General features: G+C 49.4%; 1 protein-coding gene across 7 annotated transcripts in view; it reads right to left on the minus strand.

The window, feature by feature from the left end:
• LOC138846704 (putative ATP-dependent RNA helicase TDRD12) overlaps positions 1-19390 on the minus strand; it is a 55264-nt gene extending 35874 nt beyond the window's left edge. For 2 of the 7 annotated variants that reach the window (XM_070063233.1, XM_070063232.1), the window contains exons 1-3: positions 18202-19390; positions 3280-3438; positions 1082-1218 (exon numbers count right to left, since the gene is read on the minus strand). In XM_070063233.1, the coding sequence (XP_069919334.1) occupies positions 1082-1218; positions 3280-3438; positions 18202-18354 (449 nt within the window). In that variant the 5' untranslated portion in view covers positions 18355-19390. The other 5 variants (XR_011384242.1, XR_011384243.1, XR_011384244.1 and 2 more) reach the window with 4 other exon arrangements.
• Positions 19391-24191: the final 4801 nt, after the last annotated feature.

Here is a 24191-nt window from a genome sequence, read left to right on the forward strand (position 1 = left end):
GAACTCAGTCTCCCGTGTGGGTGGCAGGGGTCAACTTGAGCCCTCATCTGCTGCCTCCCGGGGGTGCACTGGCAGAAAACCAGAGTGGAGAGTGGAGCTGAGATTCAAGTGCAGGCACTCTGATGTGACGCACAGGCATCCAAGTCGTGACTTCATCACCGCGCCAAATGCCTGGCCCAAGTTTTCATTTCTTAAGGCACAAAAACTCTCAATGTCTTCTTTTTGCAAAAGGTAATCCCCTTACTTTAAAAACTGACATTCTCCTTTAAAATTCATCATTATCTCCTTAAAGAGAGTAAGGCAAACAGACATAAAACCACACATACGTCTAAACAAATTCAGAGTTGGTGAACTCAAGGGGCTTCCATAGCCTAGACAGCTCATAGCAAGAGGCTCGGGTGATTGCTGACAGCATAAATAAGTGTGCCAATTGTTAAATCAACAACGGGAGTCACTGGGTTCATGCTCCCCATGTAGGATCTCTGTCCTTAATGTGTTTTACTATGAAACTTAAAAACAACACTACTAGTCGAACAATACCCTATACCTGGTTCGGTTGTGTGAGTGCAGCCTGTGGAAATCCCTGCTTAGTATATACTAAGTTGATCTTCAGTATATGAAGGTAATTGAAAATGAAACGTGATGAAGGGCGGGATGGGAGAGGGAGTGGGGGAGGGGAGGGCCACGGGAGGGAGGGAGGTCAGGGTTGAGGGGAAGCCACAACAATACAAAAGATGCATTTTATATTCTACTTAAAACTATTGGTTGAACTCTGTAATTAATACACAATTACTCTTAGGTGTTTAATTAATGCTGTAAGTAGTACTCAAATAGTATTTTACACTTTGTGTTTCTGTGTGGGAGCAAAATGTGGAAATCTTAACATATGCTAAATTGATCTTCTATATATAAAGATAATTGAAAATTAATCGTGATGTGAAGGGGAAGGGGAGAGGGAGTGGGAGAGGGGAGCGTTGTGGGTGGGAGGGAAGTTACGGGGGGGAGAAGCTCTTGTAATCCATAAGCTGTACTTTGGAAATTTATGTTCATTAAATAAAAAAAAAAACACACACATACGTACTTTTTAGATTTTACTGGAATGTACCTGGCGAAGTCTACAAGGAAACACTCTGCCAGGTAATGGTCTGCTGAAGACATGATTGACTTAATGACAGCCCTGCACCAGCACCGTAGCTCCGGACAATACACCACGCAGACCTGCAAAACAGAAGGCAGGCTTTATTACGTTCAGCAGTCAAACCTCTAGTCACGTGATGACAGCCCTAAAGGCTCCTCTCCACATCGTCTCAGCCTGTACCCCACTTACAGGAGGTGACACAGGTGTAGGAGGCTGCCCAAACTGAGCACTGTCTCCCAGGAAAAGGCCCCCCAGGAAACAGGGATCAGCTGAAAGGAAAGTGCTAAACGGGAAGAATTCCAGCTCACCAATACAGAAGGAGTGGGAGAAATCACCATATTGAAACAAATGAGGGGCCCGTGCTGTGGCATATCCTGTAAAGCCACTACCTGCAGTGCTGGCATCCTATATTGGCGCTGGTTCGAGCCCCGGCTGCTCCACTTCCAATCCAGCTCTCTGCTATGGATGGGAAAGCAGTAGAAGATCGGCCACGTCCCTGGACCCCTGCACCAGGAGCTTACTCCTGGTCCCTGGCATTGGATCGGCACAGCTCTGGTTGTCGCGGCCAACTGGGCAGTGTACCAGGGAGTAGAAGATCTCCTCTCTCTCTCTGCCTCTCCTCTCTGCGTAACTCTGACTTTCAAATAAATAAATCACTCTTTAAAAAAAAAGAAAACAAATGAAAGTGGATTCGGGCAGTGACAGCCACTGAATGGAGAGAGCATGAAGTGAAACACTCACAGCAGTGCCACGAAGGAGGGGTCACCCTAGCATGGCTTGCAAGTGGCACTCTCTCCTATGTTAAACCCACGTGAAGGTAACAGCACGCCTGTTCTTCAAAACAAGTGACCCTGAATCTATTCACAGTGTCCTGTTTAACCACCTCTCCACAAAAGGACAGGGAGAAAGCACTAACCTCCTGGGTAAATGCTCACTGTGAGGAGCCCATCATGGTTTCCCAAACAAGACTACACTTAAAGGACCACTGACCCCGTTCCATCCCTCCAGTAAGTCACTGGTATGGAAAAATAACAAATTGGTCACTAAGGACATTTGTGGGCACGAGGGAAGGAATTCAGACGAGGTCTTGTCTCCCTCCTAACGAGTGTTCACGTCCTTCCCCTCCGTGCTATTACCGAAGTTCACACTTGGAACGTGGCTGACCCAAGAGAAATCAGACCACAGCAATGGTGGCTGAGGCTGCACGAAAGCAAAGAAGCCCTGATGTGGAGCACAGAGCAGAAACAATCCCAAGTCGGTCAAAGCCATGAGCAACCAAAGAGGGAGGCACTGGCCCAGAACCGAAAACCCCAGGTCCTCTTTGCCAAGGTCCCTATACCTGCCCTGGCTCCCACCGCCAGGAAGACGGCCCTAACACCTGGATCTGGATGGCATCTATCCCAAGGCCCCACTTGGACCTACACAAGCACCACCCCCTGCCACCATCAGCCTGAGTCTCATGCAACCCAAAAACCTAACACAAGGCAACAGCCATGAACGTTAAAATACTCTAATCACATTCATCATTCTAAGCTCCTGAAATATTTTTAACAATTATCTGGTAGACAGAGCACTCCCACCCAATGATTCACTCCCCAAGGACCACAACAGCCGTGGGGGAGAGGGTGAAGGCTATGAGCTAGGAACTCAATCCAGGTCTCTCAGGTGGGTAACAGGGACCTAATTACTGGAGCTATCTATCATCTGGTGCTTCCCAGGGTCTGTGTATTAGCAGGAAGCTAGAATCAGGAACCGAATGTAAACACTCTAACATGGTGGTGTTTCAACTACCTGGCCAAACACCCACCCCTACATCCTGATTAGTGTTTCAAGATAGGATAATTAAAGGCTGGTGCTGGTTCCAGTTCCGGCTGCTCCACTTCCAGTCTGGTTCCCTGCTAATGAGCCTGCGAAAGCAAAGGAAGATGGTCTGAGTCCTTGGGTCCCTGCACCCACGTGGGAGATCCTGATGGAACTCCTGACTCCTGGCTTCGGCCTGGCCCAGTCCTGGTCATTAAGGCCATTTGGGGATTGAACTAGAGGATGGAAGATCTATCTGTCCCTCTAACTTTGCCTTTCAACTAAATAAATCTTCAAATAATAATAAAGATACAATAAATAAAGTGCATTCAGATACATACCTGTCCTTCTTCCAACATTAATGGTTTTATTTCTATATCTTTACACATGCTGTTATAGAAGTCATTTATGGCGCTATTTAGTTTTTGATAGTCGACTTCATGATCCAAAAAGGGACTACATCCTTTTATAATAACCCAGAAGCAATCTGGATCTTCAACCTGCAGAATTTTTAAAAGATTATAAAATCATGCATGATTTCTTTTAAAACCAAATAAACCTTAGAACCATGTAACTTTCTTTTTTTTTTTTTTTTTTTTTTTTTTTTTTTTTTTTTTTGACAGGCAGAGTGGACAGTGAGAGAGAGAGACAGAGAGAGAAAGGTCTTCCTTTGCCGCTGGTTCACCCTCCAATGGCCGCCGCTGCAGCCGGCGCACCGCGCTGATCCTGGCAGGAGCCAGGAGCCAGGTGCTTTTCCTGGTCTCCCATGGGGTGCAGGGCCCAAGCACCTGGGCCATCCTCCACTGCACTCCCTGGCCATAGCAGAGAGCTGGCCTGGAAGAGGGGCAACCGGGACAGAATCCGGCGCCCCAACCGGGACTAGAACCCGGTGTGCCGGCGCCGCAAGGTGGAGGATTAGCCTATTGAGCCACGGCGCCGGCTAGAACCATGTAACTTTCTAATTTAAGTGATCTATCATTTTTGACAACTACCTTTCTCTTAAATGGTCATACGAAAGAGCCAAAGATAAAATTTAAAACATGTGATCAATAATATGCAATTCTCAATTATGTAGTACAACTCAAAAAGCAATCAGTTCTATTTGGTCTCCTGTAGCTTAAAAATATAAATATTAAAAATATTCTTATTATTAAAATACCTATTAAAACATCCATATATATAAAAGGTTCAGAACATTTTTAGTATTCTTTTTGTGTAAGAAAAATAAGTATGAATATATATACAGCCTGCTCATATTTTTTTAAATGACAGCAGATGAACCAAAACAAATACAGATTACCTCCTACAGGAGAAAAGAATGGAGTAGAAAGAATAAGGATGAAACTTCGACTGACTTCTCTGATGGGTCTTATCTACTATTGTTATTATTACCTACTATTGTTATCTACTATTGTTATTTTTATTGTTAGGGGAAAGAATTATAAAATGGAAAATTAAATTTTTAAAAAGATTTTATTTATTTGAGAGGTAGAGTTAGAGAGAGAGGGAGAGACAGAGAAAAAGGTCTTTCATCCGCTAGTTCACTCCCCAAATGCCCACAACGGCCAGAGCTGGGCAGATCCGAGACCAGGAGCCAGGAGCTTCTTCTGGGACTCCCATGCAGGTGCAGGGGCCCAAATACTTGGACCATCTTTTACTACTTTTCCAGCCCATACAATAGAGCTGGATAGAAGAGGAGTAGCTAAGACATGAACTGGTGCCCATAAGGGATGCCCGCACCACAGGCAAAGGCTTAGCCTATTATTCCACAGCACCAGCCCCCCAAATTAAGTTTGATTGACAACATCACTAAGAACTCATGATTTGGGGCAGACGCTGTGGTGCAGAGGGTTAAAGCCCTGGCCTGAAGCGCCAGCATTCCATAGGGGTGCCGGTTCGGGTCCCGGCTGCTCCACTTCCAATCCAGCTCTCTGCTGTGGCCTGGGAAAGCAGCAGAAGATGGCCCAAGAACTTGGGTCCCTGCACCCATATGGGAGACCTGGAGGAAGCTCCTGGCTTCCGACTGGCACAGCTCCAGCTGTTGCAGCCATCTGGGGAGTGAACCAGCAGATGGAAGACCTCTCTTTCTGTCTCTACCTCTCTGTGTAACTCTTTCAAATAAATAAAATTAAATTTTAAAAAAGAACTCACGATTTGTTTTTTGACAGGGAGAGTTAAACAGCGAGAGAGAGAGAGAGAGAAAGGTCTTCCTTCTGCTGGCTCACCCCCCAAATGGCCGCTACAGCCAGCATGCTGCGCTGATCCGAAGCCAGGAGCCAGATGCTTCCTCCTGGTCTCCCATGGGGTGCAGGGCCCAAGCACTTGGGCCATCCTCCACTGCACTCCCTGGCCACAGCAGGGAGCTGGCCTGGAAGAGGGGCAACCGGGACAGAATCCGGCGCCGCGACCGGGACTAGAACCTGGTGTGCCGGCACCGCAAGGCGGAGGATTACCCTAGTGAGCCGCGGCACTGGCCAATAAAATTAAATTTTAAAAAAGAACTCATGATTTTTTTCTTTTGACAGGCAGAGTTAGTGATAGAGAGAGAAAGGTCTTCCTTCTGTTGGCTCACCCCCGACATGGCCGCTACAGCCAGCGTGCTGCACTGATCTGAAGCCAGGAGCCAGGTGCTTCCTCCTGGTCTCCCATGGGGTGCAGGGCCCAAGGACATGGGCCATCCTCCACTGCCTTCCCGGGCCACAGCAGAGAGCTAGACTGGAAGAGGAGCAACCGGGACAGAATCCAGCGCCCCAACTGGGACTAGAACCTGGGGTGCCAGTGCCACAGGCGGAGGATTAGCTAAGTGAACCACAGAGCCGGCCAGAACGCACGATTTTTCAGAGGTTTTCCCTAACTCTGTCTACTGAAAAGGTATGGAAGCAGAAACACCCAGAGATATGGCGTCTAAGTTACCAGTGGCAGGAATAGAAGAGTTCATCTTAGTAATCGTATTATTTTTCTGAATGTTTGACTATTCTCATAATAAATAACTGGAAAATGAACAGCAGTCATTCTGGCAAGGGCAAAATAGTGTATAAGTTACACACACAGCACAATTATGAACCCTGAAAAAACACAAAATAAATGAAGAGCTAGCAAAGGCAACAGACACTGGAGAGCTGACCCTCGAAAGAAGGAACTTCACTGGGCACTATCCCAGAACACCTCCCAGTTGTACAGAGTGGCAACAACGCAACACAAAGTCACACTGTGGCTCGAGGAATCAGAGCTGTTGGTGCCAGTGAGGATTAGGGGGAGAAATTCTGAAATAGAGCCATAGAGGGAGCCCTGATGTCTGCACATCAACACCCCTCCCACCCTTACCAAGTCCTGAACGGCAATGGGGGAGACAGCAAGGAGTACTGAGTAAGTGAGCAGTGCAGGGCTCAGAGGAGCACGCAGTTACAGCTGCTGCCCCTAGAAACAGCACTCCGGGCATGTGGCTCCATTCAGTCCTTCGCACTCAGAGACAACCAGATTCCGGCTTCCAGCAGCACAAGGCCACAACCCTGGGATGACTGCAATTATTCATTAAAGTGCTCACTTGAGTGGTGAGCATGTGGCTTAACAGTCATGACACTCACTGAATCCCCCCGCCAGAGTGCTAAAGATTCAATATTCAGTTCCAGCTCCTGACTCCAGCTTCCTGCTAATGCAGAGCCTGGGAGGCCCAACTGGGTTCCTGCTACCCATGCAGGAGACCTGGAATGGGTTCCCTACTGCCAGCTTTGGCTTCAGTCCAGTCCTGGCCATGGTAGGCGTTTGGGAAGTATATCAGTAGATAAGAGCTATTTCTCTCCCCCGACCCCTGTCACTCTTAAATAAAATTGATAAATAAGGAAGCCTGCCTGCCTGCCTGCCAGAGAAAGCTCCACAATGCCAGAAGAACTGACTGTTCAGGCTATCATCTGAGGCAGGCCCCAACCTTCCGTTCTTAGAGACTTCACTCAAAAAAGCTTACAAATCTGGAAGTGTGTCCCTGCTCAGTAGCCACTCCTATGAGGCCAGGGCCGCCATGCCAGTTTCTGCAAGAAGACAGCGTACTAACTTCCATAACTTCCAGCTAGCACACACAGCTGGGATCACCGCATTTACCCTGAATGACCTCTTCTCACTCTTCCCTTGAGCTGTGCCAACCCCAGCCCTCCCTTTAAAACACCCAGGCACCTCTGCACCACTGGTAATGGAGCTCAGCTCTCCTCAGGAGGTACTGAATAAAATCTGTTTTCACTGCTTTAACTAGTCTCTGGCCTCCAAACAAAAAACAAACAAACAAACAAACAAACAAAAAAGCCCGGACACTCACCCCAAGGAAAGAGTGGAGCCCGCCAACCAGAGGGTGGGAAGCAGCTCAGGGTTCAGTGCCGGAGCAGAGCCCTCCCTGCAGAACAAGAGCATGTGCTCTCACGGCAACAGCCAAGCAGGGTGCAGGAACCGAGCCTCCCCAAGTGTGGCAGAGGCCTTTGTCTTTTACTTAAACTTGTTTCTAGCTGACACCACTGAGGTTGTGCTAGAGGCTTTCCCAAGGTCTAAAGAAGAAAGAGAAATCTGTCCTGGGAATGAAATGTGGCTGTCATCGGCTTACCTATGAAGGCTTCAACTGTAATCCCTATTGGCTTCTATGCAACCATTACAGGTTCTGCAATGATGCTAACCCTTGCCAGACAGCAGGTGACTAAATGAAAAATGGCCATTTAACAGATCTCAGGTTGATAAAACTGATTTCCAGTTTTATAAAAAATAAAATTCCATATAAATGTAGTTCTGACATTAATTCAGACAAAGTATGATACAATGCCAGTATCTTCAGTCATCTGTAAAGGGCTCATGGCCCCTTCCCCATTCCTTCTGCCCTCAGCCCACCCCCTCCCCATTTCCTCCCTTCCTTCTGACAACCAGTGCAACCTCCTCTGGTTGGGGAACCAGGTGCAACCTCCCCCAGACTCCTTGCAAAACAACTAATTAAATAGATGAGCTGCACAGGGCAGCTTTCTAATTAGATTTGAGGAAAGTTCCCAAGGCTTCCCAGAGCCCCCTAGTTCCACTTTCCACCAGCTGCAAAGTCTTCTCCCTCCCCCACAGTGACAGTGGCAAACTCCCTCCTTAACCACATAAAACCCCAGCCCCAAGTGCACTCCAGACCAGACTTTTCTAGAACAGGATGCTTCTCCCTCTTTGCCTTAATGAAGTGACCTGTCTCCGTTGATGTCAGTTCTCTCATCCCAGGGCGGCAGGGGAGGGGGGTACAAAAGGCCAGAACCCCAGCTACTCCAACCCTAACAATCTGTGTAGTTGCTAAATGTAAATTGGGTAAAGGTAAATGAGATACATGTGTCCACAAGTAAACTTAGGTACTCTTAACACCTTACAGTCTATGAAAAACTCTGGATTTGTTGACAAATAGGTTTTCATAAGCTGTCTATAAATAAAAATAATTCAAGACTGCTCAGAAGTAACTAAGGTTGAAATTCGGGATATTCTTTTAAATTGTGATTTTCAATGTAAATCAAGAAAATCAACAGATGGAAAAAAGGTTGCCAAGTCAAAGCTGTGCTTCTTAGTGAAATAATAAAGAAAGGACATGGATTTTAAGATTGGAATGGAAAAGATAAAACGGTTTAGGTAGTTGCAAAAGGTGTGTGGAAGTCTTAAATGGTTATACAATTTTTTTGTTAGCTACAAAAGTTATCAATCTGTTTTTTTTTTTTTGACGTAAGATTAAAATCTGATCCTCTGTAAAAGCAATGAGGTTGATGAAATACTTAAGTGTTAATAGATATTTGGGAAAATAGTCTTTTTGTATCCTACTGAGATAATCGTTGTCTCATTAAGTTCTACTTGTTTAAAAACAGCTGAGTTCTAAAAGTTTCAAAGTTTTAAAAGTCTGTTTAAATATGGACTTGTTTTACATGTCAAGCATAGAAAGCCAAGACACTGTGGCAAAAATGTTCTACATGAAGGATCTCCGTGAGGCCCCAGTGGAAAGCAGCAGCCATCAAAAGAGGATGTACTTTTCTCTAAAGGGAGGAGAGAACTTCCACTTTGCTTCTGGCCTTGTCCAAATACTGAGAGTTGTGGACTCAAAAGGCTTCCTTAGTCTAGGCAGCTCATGTCAACAGCCTCGGGTGGTCACTGACATCATAGATTAAAAAAAAATTAACACTCTTAAGATTTCTTTATTTGAAAGTCAGAGTTAGAGAGAGAGGTCATCCATCTGCTGGTTCACTCTCCAATTGGCCGCAATGGCCGGAGCTGTGCCAATCTGAAGCCAGGAGCCGGCGCCCACGTGAGATGTCGGCGCTTCAGGCCAGGGCGTTAACCTGTTGCACCAGAGCCAGCCCCATTAATTTTTTTTGTCTTTTCTTTTCTTTTTTTTTCTTCCGACAGGCAGAGTGGACAGTGAGAGAGAGACAGAGAGAAAGGTGTTCCTTTTTGCCATTGGTTCACCCTCCAATGGCCGCTGCAGCCGGCGCACCGGGCTGATCCGATGGCAGGAGCCAGATACTTATGTGCAGATTGTGTGTCTATATAAAAATTATTAAAAACTGCTAAATTAACACAAATTACCTTTCTGGTGCACCTGACTTAAATAAATATGATAAATAGGCTGTTCTCAATTTGTTGGTACAGAAAAACTAAAAAAAAAAATTTTTTTTAAGTTATTGACATGTTTGCATTTGGGTCTGCTGGTCAAACAAGTTGCACTTGTGTTAGGTATTTGCAACCATAAAGGTATACTATTTATCTAAAAACAATATAGTTAGAGGTATAATACAGTGCTCATTGCTCCCTCTAAAGTCCAAGTTAAAGTTGTTCTTGGCAAATTAATAACAAAATTTATAGACAAATTAGTGAAACGATCTTCATGTTTTGATCTTAAAGAACATAGCTCTCCTCATGGGCACTGCATTGTTTCAAAAAAAAAAAAAAACTGTCAAAACATGCCTGTGACTACAGACTTCTAGCTCAGCCACCAAAGATTAAGGACAGAACTCAACAACCCCTTAACTGACATCCTAGAGGATGCCTCTGTGGTCTGCTTTAGCAGGAGGAATGTAAAGATAGCTGTCAAGCCAACTAATAGCTACTTTACACAGTGTTCTGCCATCAACGAGACCCAGTGAGGCCAGTCCATCCCAAATGGCATCAGGCTTCAATTTGGAAAGCCAGGAGATGGGGCAAACAGCCATCCTGAAAAAAGCCAGCCTCTACCAAATTCTGTCAAGAGCTGGGTGAATGGAATTGCCTTGGGGCTGAAGGGATCCCAGGTTAGAACCACAGATCCTACTGGCTCCAAGCTCAAAGAGCCCTTTAATCTGCCCGGCTTCCAAGATAACTACTGCCATTGAGGGCAAGGCCTCGGGTCAGGACAGGCAGGACTGCAATCTTCCTTTCAGAAGTGCCGCCTCTTCTGTACTAACCTCCTGTTCAAGCCAGCTCTTCTCCCAGGCCGCCTAGGTAATGGAGTCAACAGGGCGTCTTCCCTCAAGAGGTTCACACCTTTCTTATGATGTCTCTTCCACTATCCCATGTAAAGACAGAGAGAGGTCGGGCCTCATACGTACCTGGCCAGGCCTACATGCCTCTCTCTGTGAGAAAACCTGCTCCTGGTTTAGAGAACACATTTCCTAGGTACTCTAATAACGATTCAATCTTTTTGTTTTAGATCCTGTTGTATCTAATTTGCTTGTTAGACCTGCAAATTCCAGACTTAGAAAGCCACAAAGTGGGGAAAAAGTCCTCTATTTTAAAAAAGACTTCTCGGGGCTGGCGCTATGGTGCAGCGGGTTAACACCCTGGCCTGAAGTGCTGGCATCCCAGATGGGCGCTGGTTCGAGTCCCAGCTGCTCCACTTCCGATCCAGCTCTCTGCTATGGCCTGGGAAAGCAATAGAAGATGGCCCAAGCCCTTGGGCCCCTGCACCTGCGTGGGAGACCAGGAAGAAGCTCATGGCTCCTGGCTTCAGATCGGCGTAGCTCTGGCCATTGTGGCAAATTGGGGAGTGAAACAACGGAAGGAATACCTTTATCTCTGTCTTTCCCTCTCACTGTCTAACTGTACCTCTCAAATAAATAAAATCTTTAAATCAAATAAAAAAGCCTTCAAACAGATAAAACAAACTCTTAGAAATAAACAGACCCTTGTTCCATCCACCCCTACTACAGTCAAAGTCCTCAAGATAGCTCCCTGGACCCACCACAACACAGACAGGCAGGTGGGCTGAAACTGGAGTGCAGCTCAAATCCAGCAATACCGTACAAGCTGAGCCTCTGACACAGGAGGGTCAGCCCTAAAGAGACCAGCAGGGCCGGTGGCTGCAGAGAAACTCTGGAAGTGGACTGACTTACGCAGGGCCGAAGCTTGAGGGAACAGCTGCCCAGTTAAATAAATGCAGCGATCCTTTAGTTTTTGTCTCTTTAGATTGGTTTTAAAATTTTAAGCAACTTTTGTATACAAATAGGTGATGAGGACAAGATCATAAAAAAATTACTGATCAAACGAAAAAGGTCACCCTTGGGGCAGGGGTTGTCCATCCACCTCAGCGGAGGGCCCGACTGGACCCTCAGCACCATGGACTATGCGCCTTGAGGGGTGGCTGACAGTAATGGAGGCCCTTCATGCGATGCTGCGCAATGCTGGGGGTGGGATGCCCCCTAGCACCTGTGGGGGCCATAATTAAGAAACGGCTGTTTTCCCCTGAAGTGATCTAGAAATACAACACAATTCCAGCAGGTTTAATGATGGATTTTTGCAGGGAAGGGGTGGTTACAAATCAGCATGCTAATAATGAGATCCTCCTTGGAAAGACAAAGGAATTAGGGGCTGGTGCTGTGGTGCAGCGGGTTAAAGCCACAGCCTGCAGCGGCGGCAAAAAATATAGGCGTCGGTTGGAGTCCTGGCTGCTCCACTTCCGATCCAGCTCTCTGCTATGGCCTGGGAAAGCAGCAGAAGATGGCCCAAGTCCTTGGGGCCCGGCACCTGCGTGGGAGACCTGGAAGAAGCTCCTGGCTTCAGATCAGATAAGCTCTAGGTGTTGCAGTCATTTGGGGAGTGAACCAGCAGAGGGAAGACCTCTCTCTCTGGCTCTACCTCTCTCTGTAACTCTCACTTTCAAATAAATAAAAATAAATCTTTTATTTAAAAAAAAGACAAAGGAATTAGAACAGCCTAAATAATCATGAGAAAGAAGAACACAACTGGAGGACTCACTATGCGACCTCAAGTCCAAGTCTCAGCTGTGAGTCTACAGCCATCAGGTGAGGCTGGCGCTGGAGAAAGGGCGTGGGTTCCAGTCACAGCTGCTCTACTTCCAATCCACCTCCCTGTAATGTAATGTGCCTGGGACAGCAGTGGAGGATGGCCCAAGCGCTTGAGCCCCTGCACCCATAAAGGAGACCCAGATGGAGTCGGGGCTCCTGGCTTTGGCCTGGCCCAGCTCCCACCTTTGTGGCCAATTCAAGAGTGAACCAGCAGATGGAAGATCTCTAACTCTGTCAAAATCATCAATCTTTAAAAAACAAACAAACAAAAAACCTTACAATACTAACTGTATACAGGGATGAAGAGCAAATAGAACTCATACTTTTTTTTTCTATTATTAGATAGAGTTAGTGAGAGAAACAGAGAGAAAGGTCTTCCTTTCGTTGGTTCACAACCCAGATGGCTGCTATGGCCGGCGCATTGCGCCGATCCGAAGCCAGGAGCCAGGTGCTTCTCCTGGTCTCCCATGCGGGTGCAGGGCCCAAGCACTTGGGCCATCCTCCACTGCCTTCCCGGGCCACAGCAGAGAGCTGGACTGCAAGAGGAGCAACTGGGACTAGAACCCAGAGCCCACATGGGATGCCGGCACTGCAGGTGCAGGATTAACCAAGTGAGCCACGGCGCTGCGCCCCCCCCCCCCTTTTATTAGACAGGTAAAGTCAGACAGTGAGAGAGAGAAAAAGGGAACTCAGACATTTTTGACAGAAATGCAAAAAGGCAGTTATGCTGGAACACAGTCCATCAGTTTCTCATAAAGTTAAAACACAAGCAATTCCATCCTAGTTATTCTCCCAAATGAAATGAACTCGAGTCCATACAACTACCTGTAGGCAAAGATTATAGCAGTGTTGTTCATCATCTCCCTAAACTGAAACAACTCAAGTGGCCTGTGAGTATAAACTGCTGTGTGTGCACACAATGGAATACTACTCTGCCACTGACCCTATGCAGCAACACAAAGCAGTATCCAATGTGTCGTCTTTGAAGAAGCCACAGTGAAAGGCCACTACTGCTCTGGGATTCTGCAGGCACCCATTTCTGTGACATTCTAGAAAAGAAAAACTAATAGCAGCAGAAAACAATCTTCTTTATAAAGCATTACAGGTAGAGAAAGATACAGCTACAAAGGAGCTTCATCATGGGAATATGGGGAAGTGAGGAAATGCTTCTGCATTTTGACTGTGGGGGTGATTACACGATGCTATGCATTTTTCAAAATACAGAAGTCTACACAAAAAGGAATGAATTTTTCTGTAAATAAATTATACATCAATTAAAAAATAGGGGTGGGCTTTTGTCATAGCAGTGAATCCTCAGGCAGGGTCTGCGTTCCACATGGGAGTGCTTAGGTTTCCGTGCACGTTCTGATGCCGATTCCAGCTTGCTGCTAATCAGTGCACACTCTAGGAGGCCTCTTGACCATGGCTTGAGTGACTGGGTCCCTGTCCTCAGTGTGGGGGACTCAGGGTGAGTTCCCAGCTCCAAGCTTTGGCCTGGCCCCGCCTTGGCTACTGTGGGCATCTGGGGTGTGAACAAAGGGATGGGAGAGCTCTGTCTCTCCTTGTGTCTCTACCTTTCAAATAAATAAGAGTTTGGTGGGTGTCCCAATATTGATACTATTTTCCACACTTTTCTGCATCTCCAATGCATTTTCTAATAAAAAGTTAAAATTTTTAAATTAATCTGAATTTTTAAAAAAGATTTACTTATCTATTTCAAACGCAGAGTTAGAGAGGGAGGGAGGCAGAGAGGGGGGCAGAGAGAGATCTTCCACCCACCAATTCACTCACTCCCCAAATGGTTGCAATGACCAGGGCTGGACCAGGCTGAAGCCAAGAGCTTCATCTGGGTCTCCCACATGGGTGGCAGAGGCCCAAGCACTTGTGTCATCTTCTGTTGCTTTCCCAGGCACATTAGCAGGGAGCTAGATCTTAAGTGGAGCAGACGAGATTTGAACAGGTGCCCATATGGGGTCCTGACATCACAGGTGGTAGCTTACCTTGCTATACCACAATGCTGGCCCCAGCATCAATTTTTTTTTTAAAACATCTTGTCCTCTGACGTGGCATAACTTATGTAGCATTTTTACTAAAAGTGTCTAACCTAAATATATTAATATAGTTATAATTATTGAGGAATACTTTGCAAAGTGACTGCCCTTATTCTTCAGAAATTTCAGTATCATCAAAGATAGACCAATGTACTGCCTGAATGAACTCTACAAGGCCATGACAATTAAATGCAGTGTGTAGTTCTGGGTTCTTTATCAGAAAAAACAAGCTACAGTAGACCTTATCAGGACAAAGGGAGTACAGACTGTGTATCAGGTAACAGACTTGCACCAACATTAAATTTCTCAAGTGTGATGATTACATTATAGTTCTATAAGAGGAAGGCTTTGTTCCTAGAAAAATCACTTAAGTGCTCTGAGTTCTAGACTCATTCTCAAATGGCTCAACCAAAAAAGAAAAAGTAATTTTTACATACACATATTTCTGAAGTGCAAACGCAGCAAAGCGTTACCAACCAGTTAGTGTGGGTGTAGTACACACAGGCATTCATGATGCTGTTTTTGTGTTTGGAAATTTTCCAAAGACTAATTTAGGAAAGACGTTTACAAAGCATTCTTAGGGGTGGGCGTTTGGGGCAGCAGTCAGGTCACGGCTTGGGACACTCAGAGTGCCTGGTTCACATCAAGGCCACACAACCACCAATCCAGCTTCCTGCCAACGTGCCTACTGGTCAGGCAGCAGATGATGGCTCGAGCACTGTGGCGCTATCACCCATGTGGGAGACCAGGACTGAGCTCTAGGCTCCCAGCTTTGGCCTGGCCCAGCCCTGGCTGCTGTGGGCATTCTGGAGTAAACCAGCAGATGGAAGAACTCTTCTGACCTGTTTTCCCAATGAAAATACATAAATAAATTTTTTAATGTTAAATGTTGAGGCTGCTAGAATGTTTCATTTAAAAAAAAAATCTGCTTCTAAAACCTGTAAAATGCAAGCCGGGCCCAGTTTTTGCAGACAGCAACACACACAGTTCTAGTTGCCAGTTCCTCCAGGAGCTTCCCAGGGAAGGCCGAGGACTACTGCTTTCTGCCACTCTCCAAGGCCACGTGCCCAGCCATCAGGGTGCTACGGCCTCCCAGATTTCAAACACAGAAGTGTGTGGCCCGGGCTGCTTTCCTCATATATGCTGTGTGTACTTATGTATTTGAAAAGCAGAGTGACAGAGAGAGATGGACAGCAAGAGCAAGGTGGGGGATGGGAGAGAGCTCTTCCATCTGCTGGTTCACTCCCCAAATGCCCACAACAGCCAAGTCTGGGAGGAGGGAAGGAACTCCACTCTGACCTCCTACACAGGGGCAGGGGTCAAAGTACTTGGGCCATCATACGCTGCCTTCCCATGTGAGCACACGGGAAGCTGGACCAGAAGCTGAGCGGTCAGATCTGAACAGGCACCCTGATGTGCGATGCAGACATCACACGCGGCACCTAACCAGCTGGGGCGTGCGAGCCCTCCTCACATTCCTGGCAGCCAACAGCTCTTCTCTGCCCTCCTTAGCCAGGAGAGGTCTCGTCCCCGCCAGATGTGGCAGAGTCTCCTGCAGGCCGGACTCTTCAGGAACAGCACAGCTGCCCTGCTACAGGGCTCCTGGTGATGCGGCTCTCCAGGTACAGCTCTCGCCTCTGTCTGCGTCACTCAGGGAGGCCGCTGTCTTCTGGGTCGCTGCTTCTCTTCTCTGCCGGGTTCCTGTCTCATGACCACCAAGAACCAGTTCGAGTCCCGCCTGTTCCACTTCTGATCCAGCTCCCTGGGAATGTGCCTCGGGGTCCCAGTGCTTGGACCCCTGCCACCCACATGATAGGCCCGGATGGAGTTCCTGGTTCCTGGCTTCAGACTCTGCCAGATCTGGCTGTTGCGGCCATTTGAGGAATGGACCAGTGGATGGAAGATCTCCCTCTCTGTTGGTCTCTGTCATTCTGTTATTCAAATAAGTAAATCTTTTTATATTTATTTATTTATTTATTTATTTATTTATTTATTTATTTTATTTTTTTGACAGGCAGAGTGGACAGTGAGAGAGAGAGACAGAGAGAAAGGTCTTCCTTTGCCGTTGGTTCACCCTCCAATGGCTGCCGCGGCCAGCGCGCTGCGGCCGGCGCACCGCGCTGATCCGATGGCAGGAGCCAGGAGCCAGGTGCTTCTCCTGGTCTCCCTTGGGGTGCAGGGCCCAAGCACCTGGGCCATCCTCCACTGCACTCCCTGGCCACAGCAGAGGGCTGGCCTGGAAGAGGGGCAACCGGGACAGAATCAAGTAAATCTTTTTAAAAAGTCGTGGCAAACTCCAGATAAAATTCATCCTTTTGGGCAATTTTAAGTGTACAGTTCAGTAGCATTACGTAGACTGGCACTGTTGTGCAACCGCGAGCACCAGCCATCTCCAGAATTCTTCACCTTGCAAAAGTGAATCTCTGCCCTGTACGCACAAACCCAACCTCTGGCAGCTGCCATTCAACTCGCCCACAGAATCATACAGCACGTGGGCCTTTCTGCTTGGCTCACCTCACTTCATATGACATCCTCACGTGTAAGAGGACACCTCAAAACTAACTAATGTGAAAGCTAAATAATTTCCCATCCTCCATGCACACCACCCTGAGGGTACCCCATCACCTGTTGATGGGCACAGGGTGGGAGGGGGCACCGTATCCATGGAAATGCCACATCAATCTGGATCAGGACAGCCGGAACCTGGACCTCACTGGGGCAAATACTCCTATAAGGGACAGAAGATTTGCTCCAAGGGTGAGCCAGGTCGCAGTCATAAGTGGAGGCCGGGCAGAGCTGAGGGGAGACACAAGCAGGTTCCAGGGCCCAACACACACACGGGTTCCCAAGCAGGAGGGCACGAGCCCAGCACTTCTTGCCCAAGTCCCGCACCCACGGGCGTGCACGTGGCAGGATGGGTGAGAGCCCTTTCACAGGAAGGAATTGGGACTGACATATTTAGGACTGATGGAGAACATTGACTAGTGCAGAGGAGCCTCCCAGGGAGACCTGAAATCCCTTCAAAGTCTGAGAGCCAGGGGCCGACGCCATGGCTCACTTGGTTCATCCTCTGCCTGGGGCGCCAGCGAACCATATGGGCGCCGGGTTCTAGTCCCAGTTGCTCTTCTTCTAGTCTAGCTCTCTGCTGTGGCCCGGGAGTACAGTGGAGGATGGCCCAAGTGCTTGGGCCCTGCACCCGCATGGGAGACCAGGAGGAAGCACCTGGCTCCTGGTTTCAGATCGGCACAGCGCGCTGGCCGTGGCGGCCATTTGTGGGGTGAACAAAAGGAAGGAAGACCTTTCTGTCTGTCTGTGTCTCTCACTGTCTCTAACTCTGTCAAGTAAATAAAACAAATTGAAAAGTCTGAGAGCCAGGCCTCCTTGCAAGGAGTCAGCGGCTTCGGGGGTGTGTGACGCTCTGGTCGGGTGAATCCACAGAACACAGACACCACCCATCCCCCTCCTTCGCGGCGCCTCTCCCCATCCCACACCCTGGCTCCGGTTTGTAAACTCCCTCCTCCAGCGCCTCCCCTCCGGCTTCCTCGGGAGCCCTCCCTGCACCTCAAGTCTCCCAGGTGGCGGCCCATGCCCGCCCCGGGGACCAGGACACCCGCGTGAGGAGAGGGCGGCGTGGGGGGGGGGCGGGGGGGTCCCAGAAGCCGAGCCCTGAGGGCTGCGGGCGGCGGGGGAAGGGCGGGAGCCAGGTCCACGGCTCCCCGCGAGGGCCCTTACCTAGGGCGGACGTGGGCTGGGGCGTGCGGGGCACCGACACACCTGCCAACGTGCCCGAGTCAGGCACGCACACCTAGTGCGAGACAGCTCGCAGCAACCGCCCTCCGGGGTTGTCCGGAACAGCGCACGCGCCCCCTTCTGAAGCGACCCCCACCCGCACTCCAGCCTCCCGCCTGCACCGACCCGGGCCCGACCTTCCGTGCGCGGGCCGCTCGCTCACCTGGAGCACCAGGACCTGGAGCATCTTCGCCGCGCCTCTGGCCCGCTCGCCCTGGACCACGCGCCCGGCGGCGGGCGTGGCGGGCGTGGCGGGCGTGGCGGGCGTGGCGAGCCGCGCGGCCCCTCCCGCCGCCCCGGGGACGGCCCCTGCCATCGCGCCGGACGCCTCAGGCCTCTGCGGGGGCCGCGCCCACCAGCTCCACGGGGACTCCAGCTTCCTGCCCTGGACGCGCCCCCGCCTGCAGGCCGGCCGCCACGCCCCCCAGTGCCGCGCCTCGTCTTCCCACCCGACGCCGCCGCCGCGGGCGCGCTCTGGGCTCCTCGTCGGCTCCACCCCGCGCCCCCGGCCTCTCGTAATGGCGCCCGCCCCCGCGCCGGCCTCCAGGCGTCCAGAAGCCACGTGGGCGCCCAACGGCCCCGGACAACGGCCGGCCTTGCGCAGCGCCGCCGTGCGGCGGGGAGGGGCGTGGGGCCCCGCGGTCCTGGCGCGCGGCTCGCTTCCTGGGCCGCGGGGCGCCCGGGGGCTTGGGGACCTGGGCTGGCCTCCCCGCCGGGAGCGCGCGGGGCCTGCTGGGCTGTCCACCCCCAGCGTCCAGCGGGCCGCGCTCCCCAGGTCTCTGTGCGGGGCTTGCTTGTCTTAGCGGAAGTGTGCACGACCCCGTCCTCTGAGTGGGCCGGGGTCTGCAGCTCCTGTGACTGAAGCAGCCACCAGAGTTCTCACTTGGAAGGCTCTGTCCCTGCACCCAGAAGAAGCTCCTGGCTTCTGATTGGCCCAGCTCTGGCCATCTGGGGAGTGAACCAGCTGATGGAAGACCTTTCTCTCTGTCTTTCCCTCTCTCTCTAACTAGCACTCAAATAAATAAATAATATTTTTTTAAAAAATGAAAGAAACCTCGACACCCCCCCCCCCAAATCCTGGGCCAGGAAGCTTTTACAGCTGAATTCCTTAATATTTCAATGGGGGGTGGGGGTGGGCACAAGGTTTCTTAAGCTCTATGTGGAAATGTGTTAATTGATTGGGGCAACCAACAAAATAGTAGAAGACCAGATTAGAGAGAGCATGGGAATTGTTAGGTTCTGTGCTTGGGGGAGCAAGATGTTCAGGTAAGCCTCTAGTTTTAAAAAATAAGCTCGACTCTCTCGGTAACTGACTTTCAAGTAAACCTTTAAAAAAAATAAAAATTCAAGGAAAAAAAAAAAGCTTGATTCTACAGGCCCCACAGGTGTGTGCTTGACGTCCCCCAGGAGGACCTTGGGAAAGGACAGGTGTGCGCCTGCGAGTCAGGCAGGAAGCTGCTGATGGGGAGCATGGTGTTCACCTGGTGCTGGGGGGGGGGGTGTCGAGGAAGCAGGCTACATACCTGGCAGGCCAGCACACCTGTCGACAGGTGAGACGTGGAAGGTCCCGAGCCTGAAAGGAGGTGGAGAACACGGGCAGGCGATGTGCCAGCGCGGTGGCTGGAGCCCCTGCGTGCGGTGTCCGTCTGCACTTGCATTCAGTTTCCTGCGATGTGCAGGAGAAGCAGCAGGGGAAGGCCCAGGTGCTGGGTTCCTGCCACCCACGTGGGAGATGCAGCTGTATTTCCTGCTTTCAGCCCGACTCGGCCCTGCTACTGAGGGCACTTGGGGAATGAACCAGTGGATGAAAGATCTCTCTCTCTCCCTCCCTGCCTCCCTCCCTTCCTCCTTCCTGCTCTCTCTCTCTCTCTCATTTTGCATTTCAAATATATAAAATTTTTTTAATGAAGAATGCAAGGGACAACCTTTGTCTTTTTTTCTTTGATTAACTCATGCTGCAAAAGGTGATCCTGAAACATTGTCACAAACCTGCTTCCAGAAAGTGGAACTATTTGTACATCACAGTGGCCTTACCAAGCCCAGGGTCTTTGGCTCACTTGCAGATAGAAATTGACAAGGGGCCAATATGCAGCCCAGAAGGGTTTATGGGGCGCTCATGCTCCAACACAGGGACAGCACAGCAGGGTGAGCTTCCATCAACTTGCTGTCCTATGGGAGCCGAACAGGTGCTTTCATGGGGGTGGGAAGGCATGCCCGTTCCCCCAGTACACACGGCACTTCAATCTGGCTCAAACCCCCGGGCACAGGACAGCATTTGGCACCCAGCTAGGTGATCTGCACAGGCACCGCTGATTTGGCTTTCACTCTTTTTGCACACGACACACCACAGCAATGGTGCTCAATACCATCACCCCGGAAAGTTCACATGAGGCCATTTTGGGCATGCTTGAACGTTCAGGAGTCCCTACCAGGGCAGCAGGGGTCACTGCCGGTGAGGATCTGACACTCCTCGCTCCTGATTGGTTTGGAGCTAGAAATGGACACGTGTCCAGTTGTGAGGAGCTTGATATTTTTATAAATGAGTCCTGTTTCTCTCCTGTTGCACTGGGATGGATACTCAAAATGAGGCTACAGCCACCCAGTCTCTTAAGACTGCAGAGTTTCAGAATCTGTACCTGTAACCTGCTCCCCCCTCCCCCAACTCTGATGCTAATGGGAAGATTTTTTGTTTGTTTTTTAAAAGACCTTGCACCATTGTTTTGGACATTTGGTGCAGCAGTTAAGACACAGCTTGGTATGCTGGTAGCCCCTATCAGAGTGCCTGGATTTGAGGCCTGGCTCCACTTTGAATTCCAGCTTCCTGCTCGCCTAGACCCTGGGAGGGAGTAAGTGACAGCCCAAATATTTGGATCCCTGTCACCCACACAGGAGACCCAAATTGAGTTTGGGGCTCCTGGCTTCAGCCTGGCCCAGCCCTGGCTGTTGCAGACATTTGGGGAATGGATCAGTGGCCAGGAGATCTCTGTCTCTCTGCCTTTCAAATAAACAAATGTAAATAAAAATTCTAAAACTTTACAACATAAACAGGTAGAAAGAGAACAAGGTTGTGGAAAAAAGGAAGACGTAGTATGGTGCTGCCATATCGTCCCCATTGGGTGTCTGGGCCACTTTGGAGCAGAGCAGCTGGGGTTCAGGCTCTGTGGTCTGTAGGAACCCCCAGAAGAGCCCAGGGAAGAGTTGGCCACGTTAAGTGGAAAAAGAAAGCAATGACTGATTACGATGACTTTGCATTTTGGGTCTGGATTTGCCACTCCTTTCCTGATGCGAAGACACCTAAAGCTTAAGAAAAACATTGGGGGCAGGCCCTTGGTGCAGTGGTAAAGCCGCTGGAGCCAGGTCCTATATAAGAATACCTGAGTTCAGGCCGGCATCCTGGCTCACTAGGCTATTCCTCCGCCTTGCGGTGCCGGCACACTGGGTTCTAGTCCCTGTCGGGGCACCGGATTCTGTCCCGGTTGCCCCTCTGCCAGGCCAGCTCTCTGCTGTGGCCAGGGAGTGCAGTGGAGGATGGCCCAGGTGCTTGGGCCCTGCACCCCATGGGAGACCAGGACAATTACCTGGCTCCTGCCATCTGATCAGCGTGGTACGCCAGCCGCAGCAGTCACTGGAGGGTGAACCAACGGCAAAGGAAGATCTCTCTCTCTCTCTCTCTCTCTCTCTCTCTCTCTCTCCACTCTGCCTGTCAAAAAAAAAATTTTACTCTGAGATTCTTATAATAAATTTAACCCATTTTTTGTGGTTGTGGTTGGTGTGTTCTAATTTCAGTCACTCTCTTCTAAGGTTTTGGCTTACGTTTCATGGCTACTTTCAGTGCTCTCCCTTTTGCATGAGGAGTTACACTCTTGTTTCTGACTGATTTGTAACATCACACGCTGTCTTTAATTCTACCAGCTACTCTTGCACTGAAAAGCACTTGAACAGATATTTCTCTATTATCTCAGGTATTTACTCTGTCCTCTCATGTTTTTTCCTATTCTTTCTAGCACTACCCCTATATGTGATAATATAGTCTGGAATAATTGAACAAAAACCACGTTATTTTTATCTTTAAAAGGTTGTTTTTAACAAAACAGGTTAAATTTTAATTTTTAACATTTGCAATGTCTTGTTTAAAAAAGATTTATTTATTTATTTGAGAGTCGGAGTTACACAGAGAAGAAGCAGAGGCAGGGAGAGAGAGGTCTTCCATCTGCTGGTTCGCTCCCCAGTTGGCCGCAACAGCCAGAGCTGTGCCAATCTGAAGCCAGGAGCCAAGAGCTTCTTACCAGTCTCCTGTCGCTGCCCCTCTTTGTGGAGGAACGACACAGGACCCTGCGCTGTTCTTTTGTCTGCTCGGCCCTCCCCGGGTTTGCTGCTGGTTCTTCCCAGGTTGGCTACCATCCCTTCCACCTCTGTGGAAGGGCAGTTCCCCCTGCCACCTTCCCCACTTCCGCGGGGGAGCGGCACACCGCCGGCCGGCTCTCTCGGGGGCTGCACAGGTGTTCCTTCAGATAGATATTCCTGGTGCATGTTGTCTCTCTCCTCCTTCATAGTCCTTTTCCGCCAATCCCAACTCTGCTACCCACACGCCGAGTACGCTGCTCTCCTCCAATCAGGAGCAGGTCCTACAGTTTATTGGTTGAACTGGAGGCAGCTGCGTAGAAGCTGTTTCTCCCTTCTCAGCGCCATATTGTGGGAGAGCAGATGCATAGAATAAGTCTTAATTCCAGTAACAGTCTAGTCCGAGTTGCTCCCCACAGTCTCCCATGCGGTGCAGTTTCTCAAGGGCTTGGGCCATCTTCTGCTTTCCCAGGCCACAGCAGAGGTGCTGGTTCCAGTCCCGGCTGCTCCACTTCCAATCCAGCTCTCTGCATGTTTCCATGTGGGAAACCCAGAGGAAGCTCCTATCTCCTAGCTTCGGATTGGAATAGCTCACTCTGTTGCGGCCAGTTGGGGAGTAAACCAGCAGATGGAAGACCTCTCTCTCTTTCTCTCTCTCTCTCTCCTTATCTTTCTATATAACTCTTTCAAATAAATAAATAAATCTTTAAAAAAAAAAAAAGAGAGGAGCTGGATTGGAACCAGTGCCCGTATGGGAGGCCGGCACTGCAGGCAGCGGGTTTACTCAATACGCCACAGTGCCAGCCCCTACAGTGTCTTTATCTAGAGCAATTATCCAGGCTGGCACCGCGGCTCACCAGGCTAATCCTCCACCTAGCGGTGCCGGCACACCGGGTTCTAGTCCTGGTCGGGGCACCGGATTCTGTCCCAGTTGCCCCTCTTCCAGGCCAGCTCTCTGCTGTGGCCCGGGAGTGCAGTGGAGGATGGCCCAAGTGCTTGGGCCCTGCACCCCACGGGAGACCAGGAGAAGCACCTGGCTCCTGCCATCGAATCAGCGTGGTGCGCCAGCCGCAGTGGCCATTGGAGAGTGAACCAACGGCAAAGGAAGACCTTTATCTCTCTCTCTCTCTTTCTCTCTCACTCTCACTGTCCACTCTGCCTGTCAAAGAAAAAAAAAAGAGTAATTTTGCAGACTCTCTCTCTCTCTCTCTTTCTCTTTCTATCTCTGCCTCTCTGTAACTACGCCTTTCAAATAAATAAATAAATAAATAAATATTTAAAAAGGAAAACAAAAAAACCAATATGTGATAGTCACAGAAAGAATTCTCTGGATCATGGGCTCTGAAGATTCTCCTGCTCAAAATACTATAGATGAAAAAACAAACAAAAAAGAAATACTATAGGCTTCTAAAAATTAATCAGAATCAAATATTTTGAATGAGCAGTGCATGGTAGAAGTCCTGATAATAAGTGTCAAAGTCAATTAATTATAGGAAGTAAGTCTGGATAATTACTCTATTTTTTTTTCTTTGACAGGCAGAGTGGACAGTGAGAGAGAGAGAGAGAGAGGTCTTCCATCCACTGATTCACTCCCCAGATGGCCGCAACAGGCAGAGCTGAGCCGATCTGAAGCAAGGAACCAGGAGCTTCTTCTGTGCCTTCCACACGGGTGCAGGGGCCCAAGGACTTGGGCCATCTTCTACTGCTTTCCCAGGCCATAGCAGAGAGCTAGATCATAAGAGGAGCAGCTGGGACTAGAACCGGTGCCCATATGGGGCACCGGTCCCTAAGGCCAGGGCGTTAACCCACTGG

Source organism: Oryctolagus cuniculus, chromosome 18 (genome assembly GCF_964237555.1).
Source record: "Oryctolagus cuniculus chromosome 18, mOryCun1.1, whole genome shotgun sequence".
In the NCBI taxonomy this organism is placed as follows: Eukaryota; Metazoa; Chordata; class Mammalia; order Lagomorpha; family Leporidae; genus Oryctolagus; species Oryctolagus cuniculus.